This window comes from Nerophis ophidion, linkage group LG01, assembly GCF_033978795.1.
Source record: "Nerophis ophidion isolate RoL-2023_Sa linkage group LG01, RoL_Noph_v1.0, whole genome shotgun sequence".
Lineage (NCBI taxonomy): Eukaryota > Metazoa > Chordata > Actinopteri > Syngnathiformes > Syngnathidae > Nerophis > Nerophis ophidion.
The window spans coordinates 38,167,920-38,192,029 of NC_084611.1; the positions used below are offsets into that span (position 1 = coordinate 38,167,920).

The 24,110-nt window shown below is 43.6% G+C and overlaps 2 protein-coding genes across 6 annotated transcripts in view; one reads left to right on the forward strand and one right to left on the reverse strand.

Moving 5' to 3' along the window:
- Positions 1 to 24,110, forward strand: part of LOC133558151 (uncharacterized) — a 192,932-nt gene that overhangs the window by 64,762 nt on the left and 104,060 nt on the right. The gene's annotated exons all lie outside the window — the stretch shown is intronic.
- LOC133553664 (protein prune homolog 2-like) overlaps positions 1 to 24,110 on the reverse strand; it is a 149,442-nt gene that overhangs the window by 59,735 nt on the left and 65,597 nt on the right. For all 5 annotated transcript variants that reach the window (XM_061902133.1, XM_061902142.1, XM_061902162.1 and 2 more), the window contains 3 exons: positions 3,837 to 3,986; positions 3,421 to 3,746; positions 338 to 3,334 (listed from right to left, as the gene is read on the reverse strand). In XM_061902133.1, coding sequence (XP_061758117.1) covers positions 338 to 3,334; positions 3,421 to 3,746; positions 3,837 to 3,986 — 3,473 coding nt within the window. The remainder of the gene's footprint in view (positions 1 to 337; positions 3,335 to 3,420; positions 3,747 to 3,836; positions 3,987 to 24,110) is intronic.

The window sequence follows — 24,110 nt, forward strand, 5'->3', positions numbered from 1 at the left end:
TGTAAGTGGAGACAGTTATTATATATATATATATATATATATATATATATATATATATATATATATATATATATTAACCAAAATATAAGATGGCCCCTGAAAATATTTTGAAATTTTTTGAATTTTGCTTATCATCCTCATATATGGTAAACACTTTTCTACCTTTAAGGTAGTCAAAGCGCTTTGACACCACACGCGCGCACACGCAATTTTTTTGTCTGTTATAAATTAAGGTAAGTACCATATCACAGAAATTAAAACAATCTTAAATGTGTTGTCCACTGTACAATCAAAAACAACCAAAAATAATAATTTAGCATTAATATGTTCCACTTACCCTAAATGTGGAGAATAGTTTCGGTGAGCTCCGATGTGATGTCCAAGTGAGCTACTACCATCAGTCCTACCAGTATGTCCATAATAATCAAATATGTCCTCTTGAAACATTCCGCTGGTTGGCTGGAGTTGACAACCTTCAACAATTTCCTCTGTGAAACTCAACAGATCATGGGAGCTTAGCCTCGACTTCGGCTGCTCTTTAACCGCTTCTTCCTCATCGTTCTCTTCCTCCATTAAATCTCCAGAGAAAGGTAATCCAAGAGTTTTGGTACCTGGGCCTCCCGACTCGCTCACAGGAGTGGTAACCGAAGAACTGGGGCGGGATGCGGAGCTGTTACCAAGTGACGGGGAGTCACATGATGACCGAGGGCTGTCATGCCTGGGTGAAGGTGCCCCCCAGCCCTGGAAATTGCCTGACGACATGGGAGGGGGTGGTGGAGTAGTGGTGGCCGGTGACCGCCCACTGTCTGAATCCGAGTCTTCCATGGAGATTTGGGAATGGACGTAAACCTCCTCTCTTGTTTTTAGGAAGTGATCGGATGGATGTCTCATTGAGGGCGACATGCTTCTGACCACGCTACTCTGTTTGTCCTCCAAGTTCCCTTCTTGAACTTCTTGCCTTGATTCGTACTGGCAAGAAGCTTCAGTTTTATCTTGAATAGGAGTGCTTTTCTTGAACGTCTCAGAAGATAACGATGACTCAGTGTTGTGTTGAGCTACTTGGAGTTGCCTGGTTTTCTCTGTGGTTTGAGCATTTAGCACTGAAACAGCATAAGACAGCATGCCGAATGTCTCCATGGGCTTCCTTGGTCCTCTAGGTCTGTGTTCACTTTCCCTCTCTGCCTCCTTTACAGTGCCAGGAAGAATAATGTATTCCATTTCCAGACCAGATGAAGAATCCCCATCGGAATTGGAGCGGAGTTCGTCTTGACTGCCTGGGTGAAGGCTGTCTGGGCTTGACTTGGTGGTCTCTCTCTCCCCACCAGGGCTCCGTAACACGGTAGCTCTTGTGGGACCCTCCACTGAACCTTCTTGAATTTGGTTGTTGACGTCGGGAACACTTCCTGGTTGACAGTTTGATTGGGGTGCCAGTCCAAGACATAAACTACCTGGGCTTAGGTCTAGAGAATCATCAGCCAGAGAGTTGTCAACTACAATAAATGGAGAACTAAGACATGGTTGGTCTATGGAGTCATCTTTCTCTGAATTACTGCAGCTCGTGGTTACGTTACTCAACTCACTATGTCCTTCAAAAATAAATACTTTATCGGAAACACCCAGATCAGATTCGGTCTGTCTTGTTTTGTCATCAGTAGGTTTGGTCACAGCAACAAACGGGCTGGACTGCTCTCCAAGGTGGATCATATCCACAGCATGACTAGTGTAGACTTCAATGGAGGACAACGATCTCACATTATCATACTCTGAGGTGGAGATTACCATGTGTGGAACTGAGACAGGGTCACAACTATGTGATATTCTATCTTCTTCCCCCTCTATGACTATTTGGACATTCTGGTTTTGACCGTTCCACTTAATATCCTTTCCTGCCGCTCCTCCTCCCCATGATTTAGGATTATCACATCCATCCAATAAACCAGTGTGACTGCTATGGTCATTTCCGGGTCCTTCTGGGCTTGCTGATGAAGAGCTGTCCTCCTGTATGGTAGTGTTCCACATTGCCATGCTACCATAAGATAATCCCTGTGGACTTTGTACAGAAGCACCAGCACCCACGTTAGTATTTGCCCCGCAAAAAGACCCAGAGTCTGCAGACAAATTGTCAGGGGTGGTGAGGGGCGAGAAACTGTCATCCCGAATGGTCATATTCCACATATCTAGTGATTCAGGATAAGATGTTGTGGTTCCGCTGTCAGATTTCAGAAAGCCCTTCTCTGCTGAGTAGGTCCAGAAGTCCAGTGTAGATCTGCTGCCTATTTTCCCCTGGGCCTCTTCATCGTCCTCCTTGGAGGTGTCAGGTGTTAACGTGTTTAGGATGGTTTTCTTCTTCTGTGAAGTAATTTTCTTTACTCCAAAGATACCTGCTTTGTCTTGTCTAAGTACTTCCTCCTCTGGTGGGGTCAGCTGCAGATCAGCCACAGTTACTGCGTTCCACTGATCTCTCAGTACAGCACCTGGGTTCCAGTTGTCTCTTGAGTCTGTTTGCTCAGTGATCAGACTAAGTTGCGGCTCAAGGCTTAAGTCCCTCCGGGACTTCTCTTCCCTACTTGGCCTTCCTGTCATGCCCCTTTCTGAATCTTTGCACCTTAGATCCTCCAGGGTCAGTGGGCTCTCTCTGGTTCTATTCCAGGTGTCATTGGAAGATGGGTCAAAGCCAAGTTCCTCCCAGGTTTCAGACAAGGACGAAGAGACACTGTCTTTGTGCTGCAAGCCACTGATCCTCTCCACCACATCCTCGGGGAAAAACCTGAGACCGCAACTGCTGGATGGGTGACTCCCTACCAGACTGTTGACCGGGGTCGGAGGAACAAGGGTGTCAATCACCTCGATCTCATGGATTTGACCTTCAGGATCAGTTGAAGGCTGCCTACTTTCAAAACCGCCCAAAGAACTGTGCGCAGAGAAATCCAGCATGTTTAGTTCTTCGTATTCGGACAGGCTTGAGCTTCCTACGGTTTGCCTGTCATCGTCTAACTTTCCCCCAGTATTTGGAAGGATGGGATGTGGATGAAGTGGATCAAAACTAAACTGGTCCAAATGGTCACTCCTCTTTTTGCTGGAGCGCCGCCTCCTTCTCTCAGGAGGGACAGGAGGGGAGAGAGAGCATAAGCCCAAAGGAGAGGGGTTCCTCAGCAAGAGACCCCCTGGACCTGCGCCAAGAATTTCGCCAACCGGGCTGTCATCACTGAGGAACACCGAACTCTCCTTGGAGGAACGGCTGCTGCGGATGGTGTTCATACCACTGTCAGGGCTCAGAAGCTCCCCACTTGCGCCGACTCCTCCCGAGTCCTCCTCACCCTGTGCCACCCCCCTGCTGGACGACAAAAATACAGTTGGGAAAATTCACAATGATGGTTTCTCGAATGGGTTTTGAAATCTGAAGCCCGGTCTTTTACTTACCTCTCTATTGCTACCACAGCTCCACTACCTCCTTCACCTCTCTCCGTGTCAGAGCCGTCCATGTCATTGATGCCTGATGATCCTTGGGAGAATTCCACGCTGCCGGCCACACCCTCAGTGGAGGACGTCCTGCTGCTCGGGTGACAGGCCAGCACAGAGATCCGCCGATCCACCAGCTCCTTGAGCACACAGCGCACCTCCTCTACCAGCAGAGAGGTACTCGAAGTAGAGGTGTTTAGGGCGGTGTGATAGACCTGGTAACACCCCCTGGCCTCTAATTCACCTGAGAGACACCAGCTAGACGTCGTCTCCAACTCGCAGCAGATCTGAAATGACAGACGGCCCCATTTGGAATATCTAGCAACGAAAAGTCATGTTCGACCGTACCATTTCGGGTGGCCTGGCCGCCGTTTTACCTGGTTGAAGAGGCCTGTGTTGCTAGAGTAGACTGCCACCTGTTGGCGAGGAGGACGAAGCGAGTCGTTGACAGACAAGAGAAACAGCATTCCGTCGTAGCCGTGTCGATTACAGAACGACCTCAACGTCTCTTCATAATTACACCACCGCTGGGAGGAAGAAAAATGCAAGCAAGATGAATTTTAAAAAATGTGGCCTTCTTTACAAAACATTTACATTTTCCTGCTTGTTTTTGGCCATAATTTTGGTTGTTTCTCTATATTAAGAGTCCGGTCCATAGTGGATCTAACATAATAGTGAGAGTCAAGTCCATAGTGGATCTAACAAAATTGTGAGCGTTCAGTCCACAGTGGATCTAACATGATAGTGCGAGTCCAGTCCATAGTGGATCTAACATAATATTTTGAGGGTTCAGTCCATAGTGGATCTAACATATTAGTGAAAGTCCAGCCCACAGTGGATCTAACATAATAGTGAAAGTCCAGTACATAGTGGATCAAACATAATAGTGAGAGTCCAGTCCATAGTGGATCTAACATAATAGTGAGAGTCCAGTCCAAAGTGGATCTAACATAATAGGGAGAGTCCAGTCCAAAGTGGATCTAACATAATAGTGAGAGTCCAGTCCATAGTGGATCTAACATAACGGTGAGAGTCCAGTCCAAAGTGGATCCAACATAATAGTGAGAGCTCAGTCCAAAGTGGATCTAACATAATAGTGAGAGTCCAGTACATAGTGGATCTAACATAATAGTGAGAGTCCAGTCCAAAGTGGATCTAACGTAATAGTGAGAGTCCAGTCCAAAGTGGATCTAACATAATAGTGAGAGTCCAGTCCATAGTGGATCTAACATAATAGTGAGAGTCCAGTCCATAGTGGATCTAACATAATAGTGAGAGTCCAGTCCATAGTGGATCTAACATGATAGTGAGAGTCCAGTCCATAGTGGATCTAACATAATATTTTGAGCGTTCAGTCCACAGTGGATCCAACATGATAGTGAGTGTCCAGTCCATAGTGGATCTAACATAATATTTTGAGCGTTCAGTCCACAGTGGATCTAACATGATATTGAGAGTCCAGTCCATAGTGGATCTAACATAATAGTGAGAGTCCAGCCCATAGTGGATCTAACATAATAGTGAAAGTCCAGTACATAGTGGATCTAACATAATAGTCCATAGTCCATAGTGGATCTAACATAATAGGGAGAGTCCAGTCCATAGTGGATCTAACATAATAGTGGGAGTCCAGTCCATAGTGGATCTAACATACTGTAATAGTGAGAGTCCAGTCCATAGTGGATCTAACAGTGTGAGAGTCCAGTCAATAGTGGATCTAACGTAATAGTGAGAGTCCAGTCCATAGTGGATCTAACATAATAGTGAGAGTCCAGTCCATAGTGGATCGAACCTGATAGTGAGTGTCCAGCCCATAGTGGATCTAACATAATAGTGAAAGTCCAGTACATAGTGGATCTAACGTAATAGTGAGAGTCCAGTCCATAGTGGAACTAACATAATAGTGAAAGTCCAGTCCATAGTGGGTCTAACATAATAGTGAGAGTCCAGTCCATAGTGGATATAACATACTGTAATAGTGAGAGTCCAGTCCATAGCGGATCTAACAGTGTGAGAGTCCAGTCCAAAGTGGATCTAACATAATAGTGAGAGTCCAGTACATAGTGGATCTAACATAATAGTGAGAGACCAGTCCATAGTGGATCTAACATAATAGTGGGAGTCCAGTCCATAGTGGATCTAACACACTGTAATAGTGAGAGTCCAGTCCATAGTGGATCTAACAGTGTGAGAGTCCAGTCCAAAGTGGATCCAACATAATAGTCAGAGTCCAGTCCAAAGTGGATCTAACATAATAGTGAGAGTCCAGTCCATAGTGGATCGAACATAATAGTGAGTGTCCAGCCCATAGTGGATCTAACATAATAGTGAAAGTCCAGTACATAGTGGATCTAACGTAATAGTGAGAGTCCAGTCCATAGTGGAACTAACATAATAGTGAAAGTCCAGTCCATAGTGGATCTAACATAATAGTGAAGAGTCCAGTCCATAGCGGATATAACATACTGTAATAGTGAGAGTCCAGTCCATAGCGGATCTAACAGTGTGAGAGTCCAGTCCAAAGTGGATCTAACATAATAGTGAGAGTCCAGTACATAGTGGATCTAACATAATAGTGAGAGACCAGTCCATAGTGGGTCTAACATAATAGTGAGAGTCCAGTACATAGTGGATCTAACATACTGTAATAGTGAGAGTCCAGTCCATAGTGGATCTAACATACTGTAATAGTGAGAGTCCAGTCCATAGTGGATCTAACAGTGTGAGAGTCCAGTCCAAAGTGGATCCAACATAATAGTGAGAGTCCAGTACATAGTGGATCTAACATAATAGTGAGAGTCCAGTCCATAGTGGATCTAACATAATAGTGAGAGTCCAGTCCATAGTGGATCTAACATAATAGTGAGAGACCAGTCCATAGTGGGTCTAACATAATAGTGAGAGTCCAGTACATAGTGGATCTAACATACTGTAATAGTGAGAGTCCAGTCCATAGTGGATCTAACATACTGTAATAGTGAGAGTCCAGTCCATAGTGGATCTAACAGTGTGAGAGTCCAGTCCAAAGTGGATCCAACATAATAGTGAGAGTCCAGTACATAGTGGATCTAACATAATAGTGAGAGTCCAGTCCATAGTGGATCTAACATAATAGTGAGAGTCCAGTCCATAGTGGATCTAACATAATAGTGAGAGTCCAGTCCATAGTGGATCTAACATAATAGTGAGAGTCCTTTTCATGTTAAACTTTAAACTTTTTCCTTGTTCAAGCAGATGCTGGGATTGCATTTTTAAACCCAATGTTTCAAAACCAGCATTAAAAATGTCATCATTGAGCCCCATTGTAAATAACATCCATCCATTTTCCTACCGCTCGTCCCTCTCGGGGGAGAAGGCGGCGTACACCCTGGACAAGTCGCTACCTCATCGCAGGGCCAACACAGATATACAGACAACATTTACACACTAGTGACCATTTAGTGTTGCCAATCAACCTATCCCCACGTGCATGTCTTTGGAGGTGGCAGGAGGCCGGAGTACCCGGAGGGAATCCACGCAGTCACGGGGAGGACATGTAACTCCACACAGAAAGACCCCCGAGGCCTGGGATCGAACCCAGGCGTATTGTGAGGCACACACACTTAATAACCCCACATTTGTGACTAATTACACAATCTAATTATGCATTTTTTAATTTCAGGATTTTTTTTGGGGGGGGGGGGGGGGGGGGAACTAGCGTATGACAGAATGAAAACATGTGCATGTGTTTGAGTGTGTGCTTTGGCTCGAGGGACTGGTGTGCATAACACAAAAGGAGTGTTTTCACCTGGGCTGTTGTCCTGCTACAGCCAGTAATAAATAGATGTCACCTGGCTGAGGGAAATCGGAGGCATTTACACACATTAGATGCATGCTGCAAGGAGGACATCCGACGCCACAGCATTGATACAACTGTGATGTCACCCTTTGACGTGTTTAAGACATCATGCATTTTAGAGTTATACACCACTTTGTGTTGTTTTACTACCAAAGCTGGACAGTGCATTGGTTGGGTATTGTGCTTTGGTTATAGCTAGAGATCTCCGATAATATCGGCCAATAAATGCTTTAAAATGTAATATCGTAAATTATCAGTATCTGTCTCAAAAAGTTTAATACATGATTTTTTAAAACGCCGTTGTACGAAGTGGTACACGGATGTGTACCACTTCGTACACGATTTTCCCGGCAGACTCCAGAGATTCAGTGCCACTCCCGAAAATCTTCCGAATTTCTTCCCATTTCCACCCAGACAGCAATATTGGGGGCGTGCCTTGAGGCACTGCATTTACGTGCCGGCCCAAACACATAATATCTACGGCAGTGGTCCCCAAACTACGGCCCGGACCCGGCCCGCCAGTGTTCGAGATCTGGCCCGCGGGAAGTCCCAAGTTGAAAAATATATAGATATATATATATATATTTATATATATATTTTTTAAGTCTGTCCTTTCTAATCAATTTTCTACCGCATGTTGCTTGTTACTCTCAGAGTCTACGAGCCGCTCAGGCAAATAACATTGCCTAAAAATGCATTTTCCAATCGATGACGTGAGATATATATATATATATATATATATATATATATATATACACACATATATATATACATACACACAGTAGGGCAAAAATGTATTTAGTCAGCCACTGATTGTGCAAGTTCTCCTACTTAAAATGATGACAGAGGTCTGTAATTTTCATCATAGGTACACTTCAACTGTGAGAGACAAAATGTAAAAAAAAAATACAGGAATTCCCATTGTAGAAATTTTAAAGAATGTATTTGTAAATTATGGTGGAAAATAAGTATTTGGTCAACCATTCATATACCAAAATGGATACATGGATGATACAGCAGAGGATTGGGAGAATGTCAAGTGGTCAGAAGATGAAACCAAAATAGAACTTTTTGGTATAAACTCAACTTGTCGTGTTTGGAGGAAGAAGAATACTGAGTTGCATTCCAAGAACACCACACCTACTGTGAAGCATGGGGGTGGAAACATCATGCTTTGGGGCTGTTTTTCTGCTAAGGGGACAGGACGATTGATCCGTGTTAAGGAAGGAATAAATGGGGCCATGTATCGTGAGATTTTGAGCCAAAACCTCTTTTCATCAGTGAGAGCTTTGAATGGTTGACCAAATACTTATTTTCCACCATAATTTACAAATAAATTCTTTAAAATTCCTACAATGTAAATTCCTGGATTTTTTTTCACATTGTGTCTCTCACAGTTGAAGTGTACCTATGATGAAATTTACAGACCTCTGTCATCATTTTAAGTGGGAGAACTTGCACAATCGGTGGCTGACTAAATACTTTTTTGCCCCACTGTGTGTGTGTATAAATATATATATATATATATATATACATATATATATATACATATATATATATACATATATATATATATATACATATATATATATATATATATATATATATATATATATATATATATATATATATATATATATATATATATATATAAAACATTATTGCACATACATGTTACTACTTCTACAATATTTCTTATCCCAATTCCACGTTGGGATTTATCTGCGGCGATGAGAGACAATATGCACCCAGAGACATTTTGTGATTTATGGGTTGGCAATTAAATGTTTGCTCTTAAAGCAGCCGCCATTGACACATTATGGTAATTCACAGGCACATGCAGCGACTGATGGATGAAAAAGTTGCATTAACGGGTTGTTGTTTGTCGAGCAAAAAGTAGTGTTTTGTTTTTAGCGTTCTGTCTTGGAATGATTAACAGATGCGTGCGTTGCAGCCATGATTTTTTTTGCAAAGCTAAATTGCTTGTAAGACATATTTGCTCGACTTATTCATTCAGACCTGCCGAACAACTGTTGTTTTTTTACGGAACTAAATGAAAACCAAATGAGGCAGTTTAAGTAAAACTGATTCAAATCTTCATTGTCATACAACCGTAAATACAGTTTTGTCAAGCAACTGAGGGCAACTCCTATTTTTCCTGTTTATTTTTTAAATACTCCACATGAAGGCAGTGGCTGCATTTTAAATATGCTTGCAGGGTTGGAATTTAACCAAGGCAACTGCGCCAACTGCCCAAGTCTTTCCCGCAATGCCCCAAATTTGACCGACATTTGTTGCAAGAACATGCTTGACTTTTTACTTGTTAAAGGGGTGTAACAATAAACGGTATAATGATAATTCGCAAATTTTTTAATTACCGAAAAACCGTCATTTATTAATGCGTTTTAGGCAACAGGAAGTCAGGCGCATTTAGCTTGATAATCATGGCGGACAAGCTCCGGAGAGATCCCCTCGGAGTAAACGGAGCCAAGCGCTTGGTTTAAGGTCATTTGACCTCGCTTCCCAGAGTGCATTTAAGAGCGCACTCCAGTGTTTAGATGGAGACAGGTGTGGACAATATTGGAGACGGACGCAATTGTCCCCACAATAAAAGTATACAGCGAAGGAGAATGGAAGCGGTGATATGTCGTGAACGTTGTCACAACTTGTTAACAAAGTCTTTAGTTTATTTACTGGGACGTGCAGATCGTCCTTTATTTAACTGCAAACTTTATCAATGTTCAAATAACATCAATACAAGCTAAAACAGGGGTCGGGAACGTTTTTGGCTCAGAGGGCCATGAATGTCAAACATTGTTAAATGTATTTCTGTGAGAGCCATATTATATTTTTTTAACACTGAATAAAACTAAATGCGTTCGGTTTTAAGTAAGACCAACATTTTGGTGTATGATACATATCTTATCTTTTTAATAGCATTGCTATTCTGAAGCTAACCATCCATCCATCCATCCATTTTCTACCGCTTGTTCCCTTTCGGGGTCGCGGGGGCGCTGGCGCCTATCTCAGCTACAATCGGGCGGAAGGCAGGGTACACCCTGGACAAGTCGCCACCTCATCGCAGGGCCAACACAGATAGACAGACAACATTCACACTCACATTCACACACTAGGGCCAATTTAGTGTTGCCAATCAACCTATCCAATAATAAATAAAATACTTCTTACCATTAATGCAACTTCTTGAACAGGTGCAGTAGAAAACGGATGGATGGATTAAAATGCATGAGGATATTTTGAAAGTTATTTTTAACACTGTGATTACCAGCGGAATTATTCATTACTTATCGTGTTAAGCAATGTCAGCTAAGATTTATCTGAGAGCCAGATGAAGTCATCAAAAGAGCTGCATCCGGCTCGAGAGCCATAGGTCCCCTACCCCTGAGCTAAAATGTTGTCATCTCATCGAACTGAACGAAGGCTGTGAAAATTGTGTATTCGATGTGAGAGGTATTACTCCATTTTTTTGGGGGTTGTTGTACTGAAACACTAGAGAGGTGTTGGGTAAGAACAACGCTTGTTAATTATACTTCAACTTCATAAGCCAAACTGCTGTGTGTTTTATTTTGATATCAAAAAGTAAATGCCATGTTATTTTACATTATTTGTGGGGTTTTTTTCATGTCATGAAGGTACATATTACTTAAAAAAAAATTAATGTTACACGGCGTTTTGTTCATGTTTTATTGTGTATGGTTAATTCCTATACGACATATTTGTGCTCCAGATCATAATGGATATGTCCCAATACAGCATCTTCATGTACATAAACATAAATAAATAATAAAAAAAAAACAACTCCCTCTACCAAAATGTAAAAATAGAGATGAAAGCATGTAATGACAAAAGCCGACAAGTTGACATTTTTAAAGAATAAAAATAACCAGTATTTGTCTTTCAATATATGTATAACATGTATATATAGCCTTTCTATTGGACATTACAAATGACACGATAGTGTTACGTTCACACCCCAACACTGCTTTACTTAATCAGTCATCATGAATTCAATATTGATAACAATATTTTAATTATTACTTAGGCCATAATTGGCAGGCCTAGATCTCATACATGAACACTATTTTTATCAATATGGACAACAAGTGCAGTTACGGCTAATGCTATCAGGTGTCCATCCATCCATCCATTTCCTACCGATTATCCCGTTTGGGGTTGCTGGAGCCTATCTCAGCTGCATTCGGGCGGAAGGCGCTGTACACCCTGGACAAGTCGCCACCTCATCACAGGGCCAACACAGATAGACAACATTCACACACTAGGGGCCATTTAATGTTGCCAATCAACCTATCATAATAATAATAACAATATTAATAATAATAATTGATTTTAGGCCATACATACTCCACACAGAAAGATAACGAGCGCAGGATCTAACCCAGGACCTTCGCAATAACCCCTGGTCCACCGTGCTGCCACAGTAAAAGGGTAACTACCAAATACGAACACTAAAGATATGACATTGTTATTTATTTATAAGCTCCTGCATATGAAAATAGCTATGTAAATAAAGTTGACAGTAAAACCAATCAAAACTTTATTTACATAGCTATTTTCATAAGCAGGAGCTTATAAATAAATAATGACTAAATAACAATGTCATATCTTTAGTGCTCATATTTGGTAGTTACTAGAGATGTCCGAAAATATTGGGCTGCTCATACTATCGGGCGATAAATGTTTTTAAAATGTAATATCTGAGATTAAATAAATTATCGGTACTGTCAGGGAAGATCGCATGCAAATACAACATCAGCAGAAACAGCACAGTTATTGGCTAATGTAGCTTTAAAGAAACACTTTCTCCCCCATTTTTGCAAGTTACATTTTTTATCCGTAGCAGTTTTACAGTATGTTATTCTGAAAAACGTACATTTTCAAAAATGCATTTTTCCATCCATCCATCCATTTCTACCGCTTATTCCGGGGGACGCTGGTGCCTATCTCAGCTAGAATCGGGCGGAAGGCGTAGTACACCCTGGACAAGCATACTTGGTCAACAGCCATACAGGTCACACGGAGGATGGCCGTATAAACAACTTTGTCACTGTTACAAATATTCACCACACTGTGAACCCACACCAAACAAGAACGACAAATACATTTCGGGAGAACAGCCGCACCGTAACACAACAGAACAAATACCCAGAACCCCTTGCAGCACTAAATCTTCAGGGACGCTACATTATACACCCCCCGCTACCTTGTACCTATAACCCCGCCCACCTCAACCTCCTCATGCTCTCTCAGGGAGAGCATGTCCCAAATTCCAAGCTGCTGTTTTGAGGCATGTTAAAAAAAAGAATGCACTTTGTGACTTCAATGATAAATATGGCAGTGCTATGTTGGCATTTTTTTCCATAACTTGAGTTGTTTTATTTTGGAACACCTTGTTACATTGTTTAATGCATCCAGCGGGGCATCACAACAAAATCAGGCAAAATAATGTGTTCATTCCCCGACCGTATATATCGATATCGGTTGATATCAGAATCAGTAACTAAGAGTTGGGCAATATCGGATATCTGCAAAAAAGCCATTATCAGACATCCGAGTACTTACCATTCCTGCCAACTCTCCCTGTCCTTTCTAAGCCGCGCCACGGAGCAAATTTGGCCCCAAGGTGCCAAAAAGGCAGCAGCATGCGCTACAGATTCTTTAATTGGGCTTGAAATTAGCAGGAACTGTGCCTAGCGACAGGCAAACCCCAGAAGGAGTGCAGGGAAAAATAAAAAGTGATTGATGATGGTATGTGCCAAGGCTGTGTCAATATTAACCTGCGAGGATCAGCTAGCGCGGTGCTCCTTTGTGCATCCTTTTTCTCTCGCTGCACAATATGGCCCATCCATCGTGTACACACACACACGCACACGCACACACACACACACACACACACACACACACACACACACACACACACACACACACACACACACACACACACACACACAGGTGTCTGACAAGGCCATTTCTCAGCACAGGTACCCTGCGAGTCCAACAACACTTCCCGAAGCCAAACATTCACTCTCAAAAGTCCTCCTTGCTCCTTATGACTGACACGAGTCCTGCACTACACTAAGTGCACGTGTAAGCACATTACGTACAAGCATCCGCCTTTCAGTGATGCCGATAACAACTTACACCCCAGCTGTGCGCACACATGCGCACACACACACACACAACAAAGATGGAGAGATGACATGCAGGGAGACAGTCTGTCTGCCATTTGGCTCTTAACTGAGTAAATTAGCAGCCATGTTGCGTTCACACCACCCCCCACTGCAACTACACCAGACTGCGTTTCCTTATAAATTAGCCACATGTTAGCGACAACCATACACACTGCAAAAACTGAAATCTAAGTACAAACCCTGTTTCCATATGAGTTGGGAAATTGTGTTAGATGTAAATATAAACGGAATACAATGATTTGCAAATCCTTTTCAACCCATATTCAGTTGAATATGCTACAAAGACAACATATTTCATGTTCAAACTCAAACTTTTTATTTGTGTTGCAAATAATCATTAACTTTAGAATTTGATGCCAGCAACACGTGACAAAGAAGTAGGGAAAGGTGGCAATAAATACTGATAAAGTTGAGGAATGCTCATCAAACACTTATTTGGAACATCCCACAGGTGTGCAGGATAATTGGGAACAGGTGGGTGCCATGATTGGGTATGAAAAGAGCTTCTCAAAAAATGCTCAGTCTTTCACAAGAAAGGATGGGGCGAGGTACACCCCTTTGTCCACAACTGCTAGTCAAACAGTTTAAGAACAACATTTCTCAAAGTGCAATTGCAAGAAATTTAGGGATTTCAACATCTACGGTCCATAACATCATCAAAAGGTTCAGAGAATCTGGAGAAATCACTCCACGTAAGCGGCATGGCCGGAAACCAACATTGAATGACCGTGACCTTCGATCCCTCAGAAGGCACTGTATCAAAAACCAACATCAATCTATAAAGGATATCACCACATGGGCTCAGGAACACTTCAGAAAACCACTGTCACTAAATACAGTTGGTCGCTACATCTCTAAGTGCAAGTTAAAGCTCTACTATGTAAAGCGAAAGCCATTCATCAACAACATCCAAAAACGCCGCAGGCTTCTCTGGGCCCGAGATAATCTAAGATGGACTGATGCAAAGTGGAAAAGTGTTCTGTGGTCTGACAAGTCCACATTTCAAATAGTTTTTGGAAATATTCCACATCGTGTCATCCGTACCAAAGGGTAACGGACCATCCAGACTGTTATCGACGCAAAGTTCAAAAGCCAGCATCTGTGATGGTATGGGGGTGCATTGGTGCCCAAGGCATGGGTGACTTACACATCTGTAAAGGCACCAATAATGCTGAAAGGTACATACAGATTTTGGAACAACATATGCTGCCATCTAAGCGTCGTCTTTTTCATGGACGCCCCTGCTTATTTCAGCAAGACAATGCCAAGCCACATTCAGCACGTGTTACAACAGCATGACTTCGTAAAAAAAGAGGGCGGTACTTTCCTGGCCCGCCTGCAGTCCAGACCTGTCTCCCATCAAAAATGTGTGGCGCATTATGAAGCGTAAAATAGGACAGCAGAGACCCTTGACTGTTGAATGACTGAAGCTCTCCATAAAACAAGAATGGGAAAGAATTCCACTTTCAAAGCTTCAACAATTCGTTTCCTCAGTTCCCAAACGTTTTGTTGAGTGTTGTTAAAAGAAAAAGTGATGTAACACAGTGATGAATATGCCCTTTCCCAACTAATTTGGCACGTCTTGCAGCCATGAAATTCTAAGTTAATTATTATTTGCAAAAAGAAATCAAGTTTATGAGTTTGAACATCAAATATCTTGTCTTTGTAGCATATTCAACTGAATATGGGTTGAAAAGGATTTGCAAATCATTGTAATCTGTTTATATTTACATCTAACACAATTTCCCAACTCATATGGAAATAGGGTTTGTATTTGGGACTTTTCCAACGTTCATCCTCCCTCCCCGTGGGACTCGGCTGGGTGGGTTGTGGATATTTTGGGCATCCTGGGACTTGCGCGCCCATACATAAGATTTTATGTTAGAGTGTTTTACTTGTTTTAAGTGTTTTGGTCCTAAATGATCTTAGTAAGATATTACAGCTTGTTGCTGAGATTTGATGACCTATATTGAGTAAAACATGCTTGAAACTAGAACATAAAGTGTTGCAAAGCTGTGTCATCATCATCATAGGCATCCGTCTGTCAGTAGTGACGATGGGTTGCGCCTGGGGGAGTTCATTCTTTCTTGCAGCGGCGGCTGTGGCTGTACAGCCCCACTCTGGAGTGACAATCTCTGGTGCAGTTGGCGCAGACGTATGGGGAGGGTTCTGACACAGGAGCAGGTCCCACGTCACGCAGTTTCCGCTTTAGTCTCCTTGCCTGCAACAGGGAGATATGCTTCTCCTCGGCATGGCGGGTTCCTGTGGCAACAGTCTGCCTCCAAACGTCGCGGTCTTTTGTAGCTTCCTCCCAGTTGTTGTGGTCGATGTCTGCCAGTTTCATGTCACGTTTGCACACATCCTTGAAACGCAGTCGGGGGCGACCAAGAGGTCTGGAGCCTGTTGACAATTCGCCGTAAAGGACAGCTCTGGGTAGCTGGCTGGGGTCCATCCTGTGGACATGGCCAAGCCATCTCAGGCGGCGTTGGCTGAGCATGGTGAACAGGCTGGTGGAGTGCGCACGATCTAAGACTTCCATATTGGGAACTTTGTCCTGCCATGAGATTCCCAGGATGCGGCGAAGACAGCGCAGGTGGAAGCTGTTAAGCTGTTTCTCATGTCTGGTGTAGGTGGTCCAGGCCTCGCTGCCATACATCAGTGTGCTAATGACGCAGGCTTGGTAGACCTGGAGTTTAGTGCGCGTGGATAGCTGGTTGTTCGACCATACTCTTTTGGACAGCCTGGCCATCACTGTGGCGGCTCTCGCAAGCCGGATGGAACGTTCTGTGTCAAGTGACAAGTCACTGGAGATTGCGGATCCAAGGTATGTAAAGGTGTTAACACATTCCAGACTCTGATTGTCGACGGAGATGGAGAGTGGAGTTTCAGCATCTTGGCCCATGACATTGGTCTTCTTTAGATTGATGGTGAGACCAAACTCTTTACAGGCAGATGAAAGCCTGTCCATCAGCCTCTGGAGCCCGGACTCGGTGTGGGATGCTAGAGCTGCATCATCAGCAAAAAGCATTTCCCTCAGGAGGACACTGGTCACCTTGGTCTTGGAGCGCAAGCGGGCAAGGTTGAAAAGTTTCCCATCGGCTCTCGTGTGTAGGAGGACACCTTCAGAACATGTGCCGAAAGCAGTAGACAGAACGAGGGAGAAGAAAATTCAAAAGAGGGTTGGCGCAAGAACGCAGCCCTGTTTTACGCCGCTGCGGATTGGAAAGGCCTCTGATGTTTCTCCTTCCCAACAGACGGAACCCTGTGTGTTTTCGTGGAATGATCTTATTATGGCGAGGAGTTTTGGGGGGCAGCCAATCTTTGCAAGCAGCTTGAAAAGACCATCTCTGCTGAAAAGGTCAAATGCTTTAGTGAGATCAACAAAGGCGAGATATAAGGGTCTCCTCTGTTCCCGGCACTTCTCCTGCAGCTGCCGAAGGGTGAAAATCATGTCCACTGTGGATCTTGCTGCTCTGAAGCCACATTGTGACTCAGGGAAGACACGTTCTGCAAGGAGGTGGAGTCTAGCAAGGGCGACACGAGCAAAGACTTTCCCCACGATGTTAAGCAGGGAGATGCCACGGTAATTATTACAGTCACTGCGGTCCCCCTTGTTCTTATACAGTGTGACAATCTTGGAGTCACGCAGATCCTGGGGGACGGCTCCATCCTTCCAACAGAGGCAAAGGAGATCGTGAAGGTGCGGCAGTAACGAAGGTTCCCCAAGTTTTATGACATCAGGTGTTATCCCGTCAGCACCTGGGGCCTTGCCGCATGAAAGGTTATCAATAGCTTTGCTGAGCTCTTCCTGCGTGGGTTCCTTGTCGATCTCCATCATAACAGGCAGGTTTGCAACTCCATTCAGACCCGCCTCTGACACAATGCTCTCAGTGGCATATAACTCCGTATAGTGTTCGGCCCATCTTTCCATCTGCTTATTGCGGTCAGTGATCATTTCACCAGTCTTGGCTTTCAGCGGTGCTGTTTTCTTGATGGACGGGCCGGTTGCTTGCTTTATCCCCTCATACATGCCCTTGATATCTCCCGTGTCTGACACCCTTTGTATGTTTGAGGAGAGCTTGAGCCAGTAGTTGTTGGCACAGCTACGTGCCATTCGCTGGGCTTCGCTCTTGGCCCTTCTCAAGGCGTCAAGGTTCCTCTGTGAGGGGTTTCCCTTGTGCTTGAGGAAAGTGGTACGCTTTGCCTCTATAACTGGCTCCATCACAGCAGCACTAGCCTCAAACCAGTCTGTATTTCTTCTCGTTCTCTTCCCGTATGTTGCAATGGCTTGGTCGTAAATGGTATCACGCAAGCAATTCCATTTGTCCACAGCATTTGCCTGATTGATGGTCCACAGAGTGCTTGGTCAAGGGAGGTGAGGAAGCGTTGTGTGACAGCAGGGTTTGTATAGCGGCTGGCATTGATGCGTGGACGGGCCTTCTGCTTGGTGTGATAGATCGGTTTTGGTCGTAGCTTGACCTTGCTGAGGACCATTGAATGGTCCGTGTCGCAGTCAGCACTGTGAAACGTCCTTGTGAGAAGCACGCCGTTAAGGGCCTCTCGTCTCGTGATGATGAGGGCGAGCTGGTGCCAATGTTTAGAACTGGGGTGTCTCCAGGATACCCGGTGCAGAGGCTTAGTCTGGAAGAAGGTGTTCGTGATGCAGAGCTTGTGGTAGCAGCACAGCTCTAGCAGACGTTGTCCATTTTCGTTCATACTACCCACTCCAAAGTGACCAAGGCAGTCCGGCCAGGATTTGTGGTCAGCACCTACCCTGGCATTGAAGTTTCCCAGAAGTAGCAGATGCTCATTTTTCGGGATGGTGTTGACAGCCGCGTCAAGCTCCTCGTAGAACTTGTCTTTTGACTCTGGTGGTGAGTAGAGGGTCGGGGCATAAGCACACAACAGGTTTGCTGGTCCGCTGCTGGTAGAAAGGCGGATTACAAGGATCCGCTCAGACCCTCCTGTCGGTGGGTCGATCATGGGAAGCAGAGTGTTATTCACTGCAAATCCCACACCATATTCCCGAGAATTCCTCTGCACTCTTTCCCTGCCAGAAGAAAGTATAGGGCTTTTCCTTCAGAGAGCCAAAGACAGCAAGACGTGTCTCTTGGAGCGCAGCAATGTCGACATTGAGTCGGTGGAGCTCACGGTCAATGATAGCGGTCTTGCGCGAGTCGCCAATGAGATCAAGGCTGTCCAAAAGCCCTGTGCGCATTGTTCTGACATTCCAGCTTGATACTCGAAGAGCTGGTATCTTCGTTTTCTTTCTCACAGTTTTCGCTTTTTTTCTGATCATCGTTGGTGCATTTGTTGACGTTTGCTAGTCGTGCTTTACCCCATCCCCCGCCGGCTCTGGCAGGTTGGCACCTAATTAACCGGGGGCTGCCTGGCTTGAGACGGGCGGTGGCCAAATCATTAGTCAATGATTCCTCCCACCGTCAAAGCTGGCGCCAATCGAGTGGAACTTAAGACTGCCAGCTTCCGTGTTGTTTCCTCCCATTTGGGGGGAGGCTAGCGTGACCTCTCCGTGGCGCAAGCCTGGGCAGAAAAGTATGGAGATCTTGAGTTGCCCAGACATCAAGATCCCCCTCTCGGCCGTGTCGATGTGGCCCAGAGGAAAGCAAGGCAATACATCTGGCATCGGCTTGGCTGCAGGAGCTGCCGGCAGGGGGTCGGCAATGACACCCAGTCGCCTCAGGGGCTCCACTCCTGATTTTCTGTCTGGGTTTTCTCCCGTAGCCTTTCCTTCTCCCAAAGGTACCACAAGGCAGCGGGTGGGGGTGGGGGGGGATTACAAATATTTCACCCATAGATGGGGCAGTGGTTGGCGGATGCCAGGGCGTGTCCGCACACCGGTGGGCCTGCACACCTCGCCTCTGGGGCCCACTGCTGCTCCGAGATCCCCTACAGTTTGGCCTGAGACTGCGAAGTCCCAGTTACCGTGTGTGGCCGCAAAGAGGCACTGTAGGAGTCTTGGTGGTGGAGAGGCTGTGTACCGGCAAGAGGAGGCTTACGCGCTCGGCTCCTCTTTTCACCCGCCGTAAGGAGGGCTAGCCGGTGGCAGTAGCTGAAAGCAGACAGTAGCAGGCAGAAGCAGCATGCAACATGCAACATGCAAAATGCAACATGCGCTAACTACAAGCACTTCTACGCAGTGCTACTGCACTGACGCATCACACACACCGTGTTTGTACAAACACACACACTGTGTCATCAACTCATTATACTGTGTCATCAACACAGTATAAAACCACATTTTTAAAGTAATAACTTCTTATTTCAAGCATGAAAAAAAAAAATCGTGACTTTCACACAATTGTGTCGCATAATTAAAACAGATGACAGCCAAATGGACTTTGCTGTTTTATTTTCAATGAAACAATAGAAAAGATGTACTCTTATTGTAGTACAGTTGGCTCAGTACACTAAACTGACAGTTAATATTTAAACATTTATAACAATTTTGAACAGAAATAGTACATGCACATTCAGATAAATTCCTCAAAATTACTTTAAAAAAAATGTTTAGGCCGGGGGCCGGGCTGTATATATGCGCACTAATTGAATGAAAGAGCACGCACTTGGCGTGATGATGTCATGTTGTCGATGGAAAAATGCATTTTTTTTAAATATGATTTGCCTGAGTGGCTAGGAGACCCGAAGATTAACAGGCGGTTGTCTTGTTGCCTTTAAAGAAAAAAATAAAAAATTAGCTTTAGTAAAAGTTTGCTGGTTTTAAGAAACATAATGCCGGGCGCATATCATTATGTCAAGATAATGGCACTAGCATTTACTTAATTTAAGAATATTTTTCAACATATTGAGAAAAAAGGTCTCATATTTGTTTTCTACCAAGAAAAGTGCACTTGTTATTGGTGAGAATATACTCATTTTAAGGTATTTTTAGGCTCATTGAGGTTAGCTGATTTGACTTATTTTGTAAAGTCTTGACAAGCTAAATGTTCTTGTTCTATTGGCAGATAATTTAGCTTACTTCAAATAAAATACCCCCAATTTTTGTATTGTTTTTTTCTTGTTTTTGAACACTGACTTTTGCGGAGCACTGGCAAATCGGCCTCTTTGGAAATGTTGTTTTTCAACTTTCTATTCAGGCATGAGCCCCGAAAATATATGGCATACAGCAATGTTTCCTAACCATAAGGCCCCATTATTGGGGCAGCCAAAATATACTGACCACAGCTGTACTTAGTTGTAATACAAATTTCCACCACTTGTGGCAGTAATGATAAAATCAAACCTACTCAAAGGCCTAGTGGTTAGAGTGTCCGCCCTGAGATCGGTAATCGGTAGGTTGTGAGTTCAAACTTCGGCCAAGTCATACTATAGATTATAAAAGACTATAAAAATGGGACCCATTACCTTCCTGCTTGGCACTCAGCATCAAGGGTTGGGATTGGGTGTTAAATCACCAAAAATGATTCCCAGGCGCAGCCTGAGCTGCTTCCCACTGCTCCCCTCACATCCCCTCACCTCCCAGGGGTTGAACAAGGGAATGAGTAAAATGCAGAGGACACATTTCACCTTACCTAGTGTGTGTGACAATCATTGCTACTTGTGTTTTGTGCTTGTTCGCTACAGCTGCGACACGTCTTTATGAGTTGTATCGTCTATGTCCTTGTCGTCGGGATGATGTCATCGTCAGTATTTGTCCGGGCCCTTGATGTTTTTACACAAGTACTCTGACTTCTTTGTGTCCTCCATTTTCATTGAGAACTCAATTCAGGTTTCAATGGATGAACAAATGTGTCACCTTTTTGCGTCACTTTGTCTTTTTTTAAGCTAATTTAAAAGATTTAACAATGTTACCCAGATTTTTATATAACTTTTTTTTGTCAAGTTAGACTTTATTCAAGAGAGCCAAAATGGCAATAATACAAAACCTGTTTCCATATGAGTTGGGAAATTGTGTTTGGCCCAGAAAAGCCAGTGGCGTTTCTGGATGTTGTTGATAAATGGCTTTTGCTTTGCATAGTAAAGCTTTAGTTTGCACTTACAGATGTAGGGACGAACTGTATTTAGTGACAGTGGTTTTTTGAAGTATTCCTGAGCCCATGTGGTGACATGCTTTCGAGATTGATGTCGGTTTTTGATAAAGTGCCGTCTGAGGGATCGGAGGTCACGGTCATTCAAGCTGTTATACCCAATCATTGTACCCACCTGTTCCCAATTAGCCTGCACATCTGTGGGATGTTCCAAATAAGTGTTTGATGAGCATTCCTTAACTTTATCAGTATTTATTGCCACCTTTCCCAACTTCTTTGTCACGTGTTGCTGGCATCAAATTCTAAAGCTAATGATTATTTGTAAAAAATAAAAAAAAAATTATCAGTTTGAACATCAAATATGTTGTCTTTGTAGCATATTCAATTGAATATGGGTTGAAAATGATTTGTAAATCATTGTATTCCGTTTATATTTACATACAACACAATTTCCCAACTCTTATAGAAACAGGATTTGTAAAACTGAATCAAAATCAGGGGTCTCAAACGTACGGCCCGAGGGCCAGATCAGGTCCGAACAGAAGAGATGTCCGATAATATCGGACTGTCGATATTATCGGCCAATAAATGCTTTAAAATGTAATATCAGAAATTATCGGTTTTGGTTTCAAAAAGTAAAATTTAGGACTTTTCAAAACGCCGCTGTATGGAGTGGTGCACGGACGTAGGGAGAAGTACAGAGCAGTTGCGTCTCCCAGTCATACTTGCCAACCCTTCCGATTTTCCCGGGAGGCTCCCGAATTTCAGTGCCCCTCCCGAAAAATCTCCCGAGGCAACCATTCTCCCCATTTCCACCCAGACATCAATAATGGGGGCGTGCCTTTGGGCACTGCCTTTGCGTGCCGGCCCAAACACATAATACCGACGGGTTTTCACACATGAAAGGGGAGGCAAGGCATACTTGGTCAACAGCCATAAAGGTCCCACTTTGGGTGGCCGTATAAACAACTTTAACACTGTAACAAATATGCGCCACACTGTGAACCCACATCAAACAAGAATGACAAACTCATTTCGGGAGAACATCCGCACCGTAACACAACATAAACACAACAGAACAAATATCCAGAACACCTTGCAGCACTAACTCTTCCGGGACACTACAATATACAACCCCGCTACCCCCTACCTCAACCCCGCCCACCTCAACCTCCTCATGCTCTCTCAGGGAGAGCATGTCCCAAACTCCAAGCTGCTGTTTTGAGGCATGTTAAAAAAAATAATGCACTTTGTGACTTCAAAAATAAATATGGCAGTGCCATGTTGGCATTTTTTTTTCCATAACTTGAGTTGATTTATTTTGGAAAACCTTGTTACATTGTTTAATGCATCCAACGAAGCATCCAACGAAGCATCACAACAAAATTAGGCATAATTATGTGGTCATTCCACGACTGTATGTATCGGAATGGGTTGATATCGGAATCAGTAATTAAGAGTTGGACAATATCGGGAATATCGGATATCGGCAAAAAAGCCATTATCAAAATATATGTTGCATAATTACATTGATAAAGTCTTTTTTTCTGTCAAAATAAAAAAAGAAAGAAAGATTAACTACTTTATTGATAATATTTTCTGCCTTTCACGGGCCATTCCAAATGATGTGGTGTGCCAGATCTGGCCCCCGGGCCTTGAGTTTGACACCTGTATCTGAAATAGCACTCACTATCAACGAATGGAATAATTTACAGTTAACATGTGATCGGTGTTGGTATCAGCCGATCTCACCCCACGACAGCATAAAACCCGGATCAGAACATCCCTATTGGGGATAAATTAACTTTTTTTTTAGCGAGACACGAGAGATTTTGGTTTTCTTAATGTTTCTGCTTGTTTCTTTCGCCCCATTCTTATTCTCGCCATCTTAGATGATCTCGGGCCCCGAGAAGCCGGTGGTGTTTTTGGGTGTTGTTGATAACTGGCTTTTGCTTGCAAAGTAGAGCTTTAACCTGCACTTAGAGATGTAGCGACCAACTGAATTTAGTGACAGTGGTTTTCTGAAGTGTTCCTGAGCCCATGTGGTGATATTCTTTAGAGATTGATATCGGTTTTTCATACAGTGCCGTCTGAGGGATCGAAGGTCACGGTCATTCGATGTTAATTTCGTGGAGTGATTCCTCCAGATTCTCTGAACCTTTTGATGATATTATTGACCGTAGATGTTGAAATCCCTAAATTTCTTGCAATTGCACTTTGAGAAAGGTTGTTCTTAAACTGTTTGACTATTTGCTCACACAGTTGTGGACAAAGGGGTGTACCTCGCCCCATCCTTTCTTGTGAAAGACAGAGCATTTTTTGGGAAGCTGTTTTTATACCCAATCATGGCACCCACTTGTTCCCAATTCGCCTTCACACTTGTGGGATGTTCCAATTAAGTGTTTGATCAGCATTCCTGAACTTTATCAGCATTTATTGCCACCTTTCCCAACTTCTTTGTCACGTGTTGCTGGCATCAAATTCTAAAGTTAATGATTATTTGCAAAAATTAAAAATGTTTATCAGCGAGACACGAGAGATTTTGGTTTTCTTAATGTTTCTGCTTGTTTCCTTCGC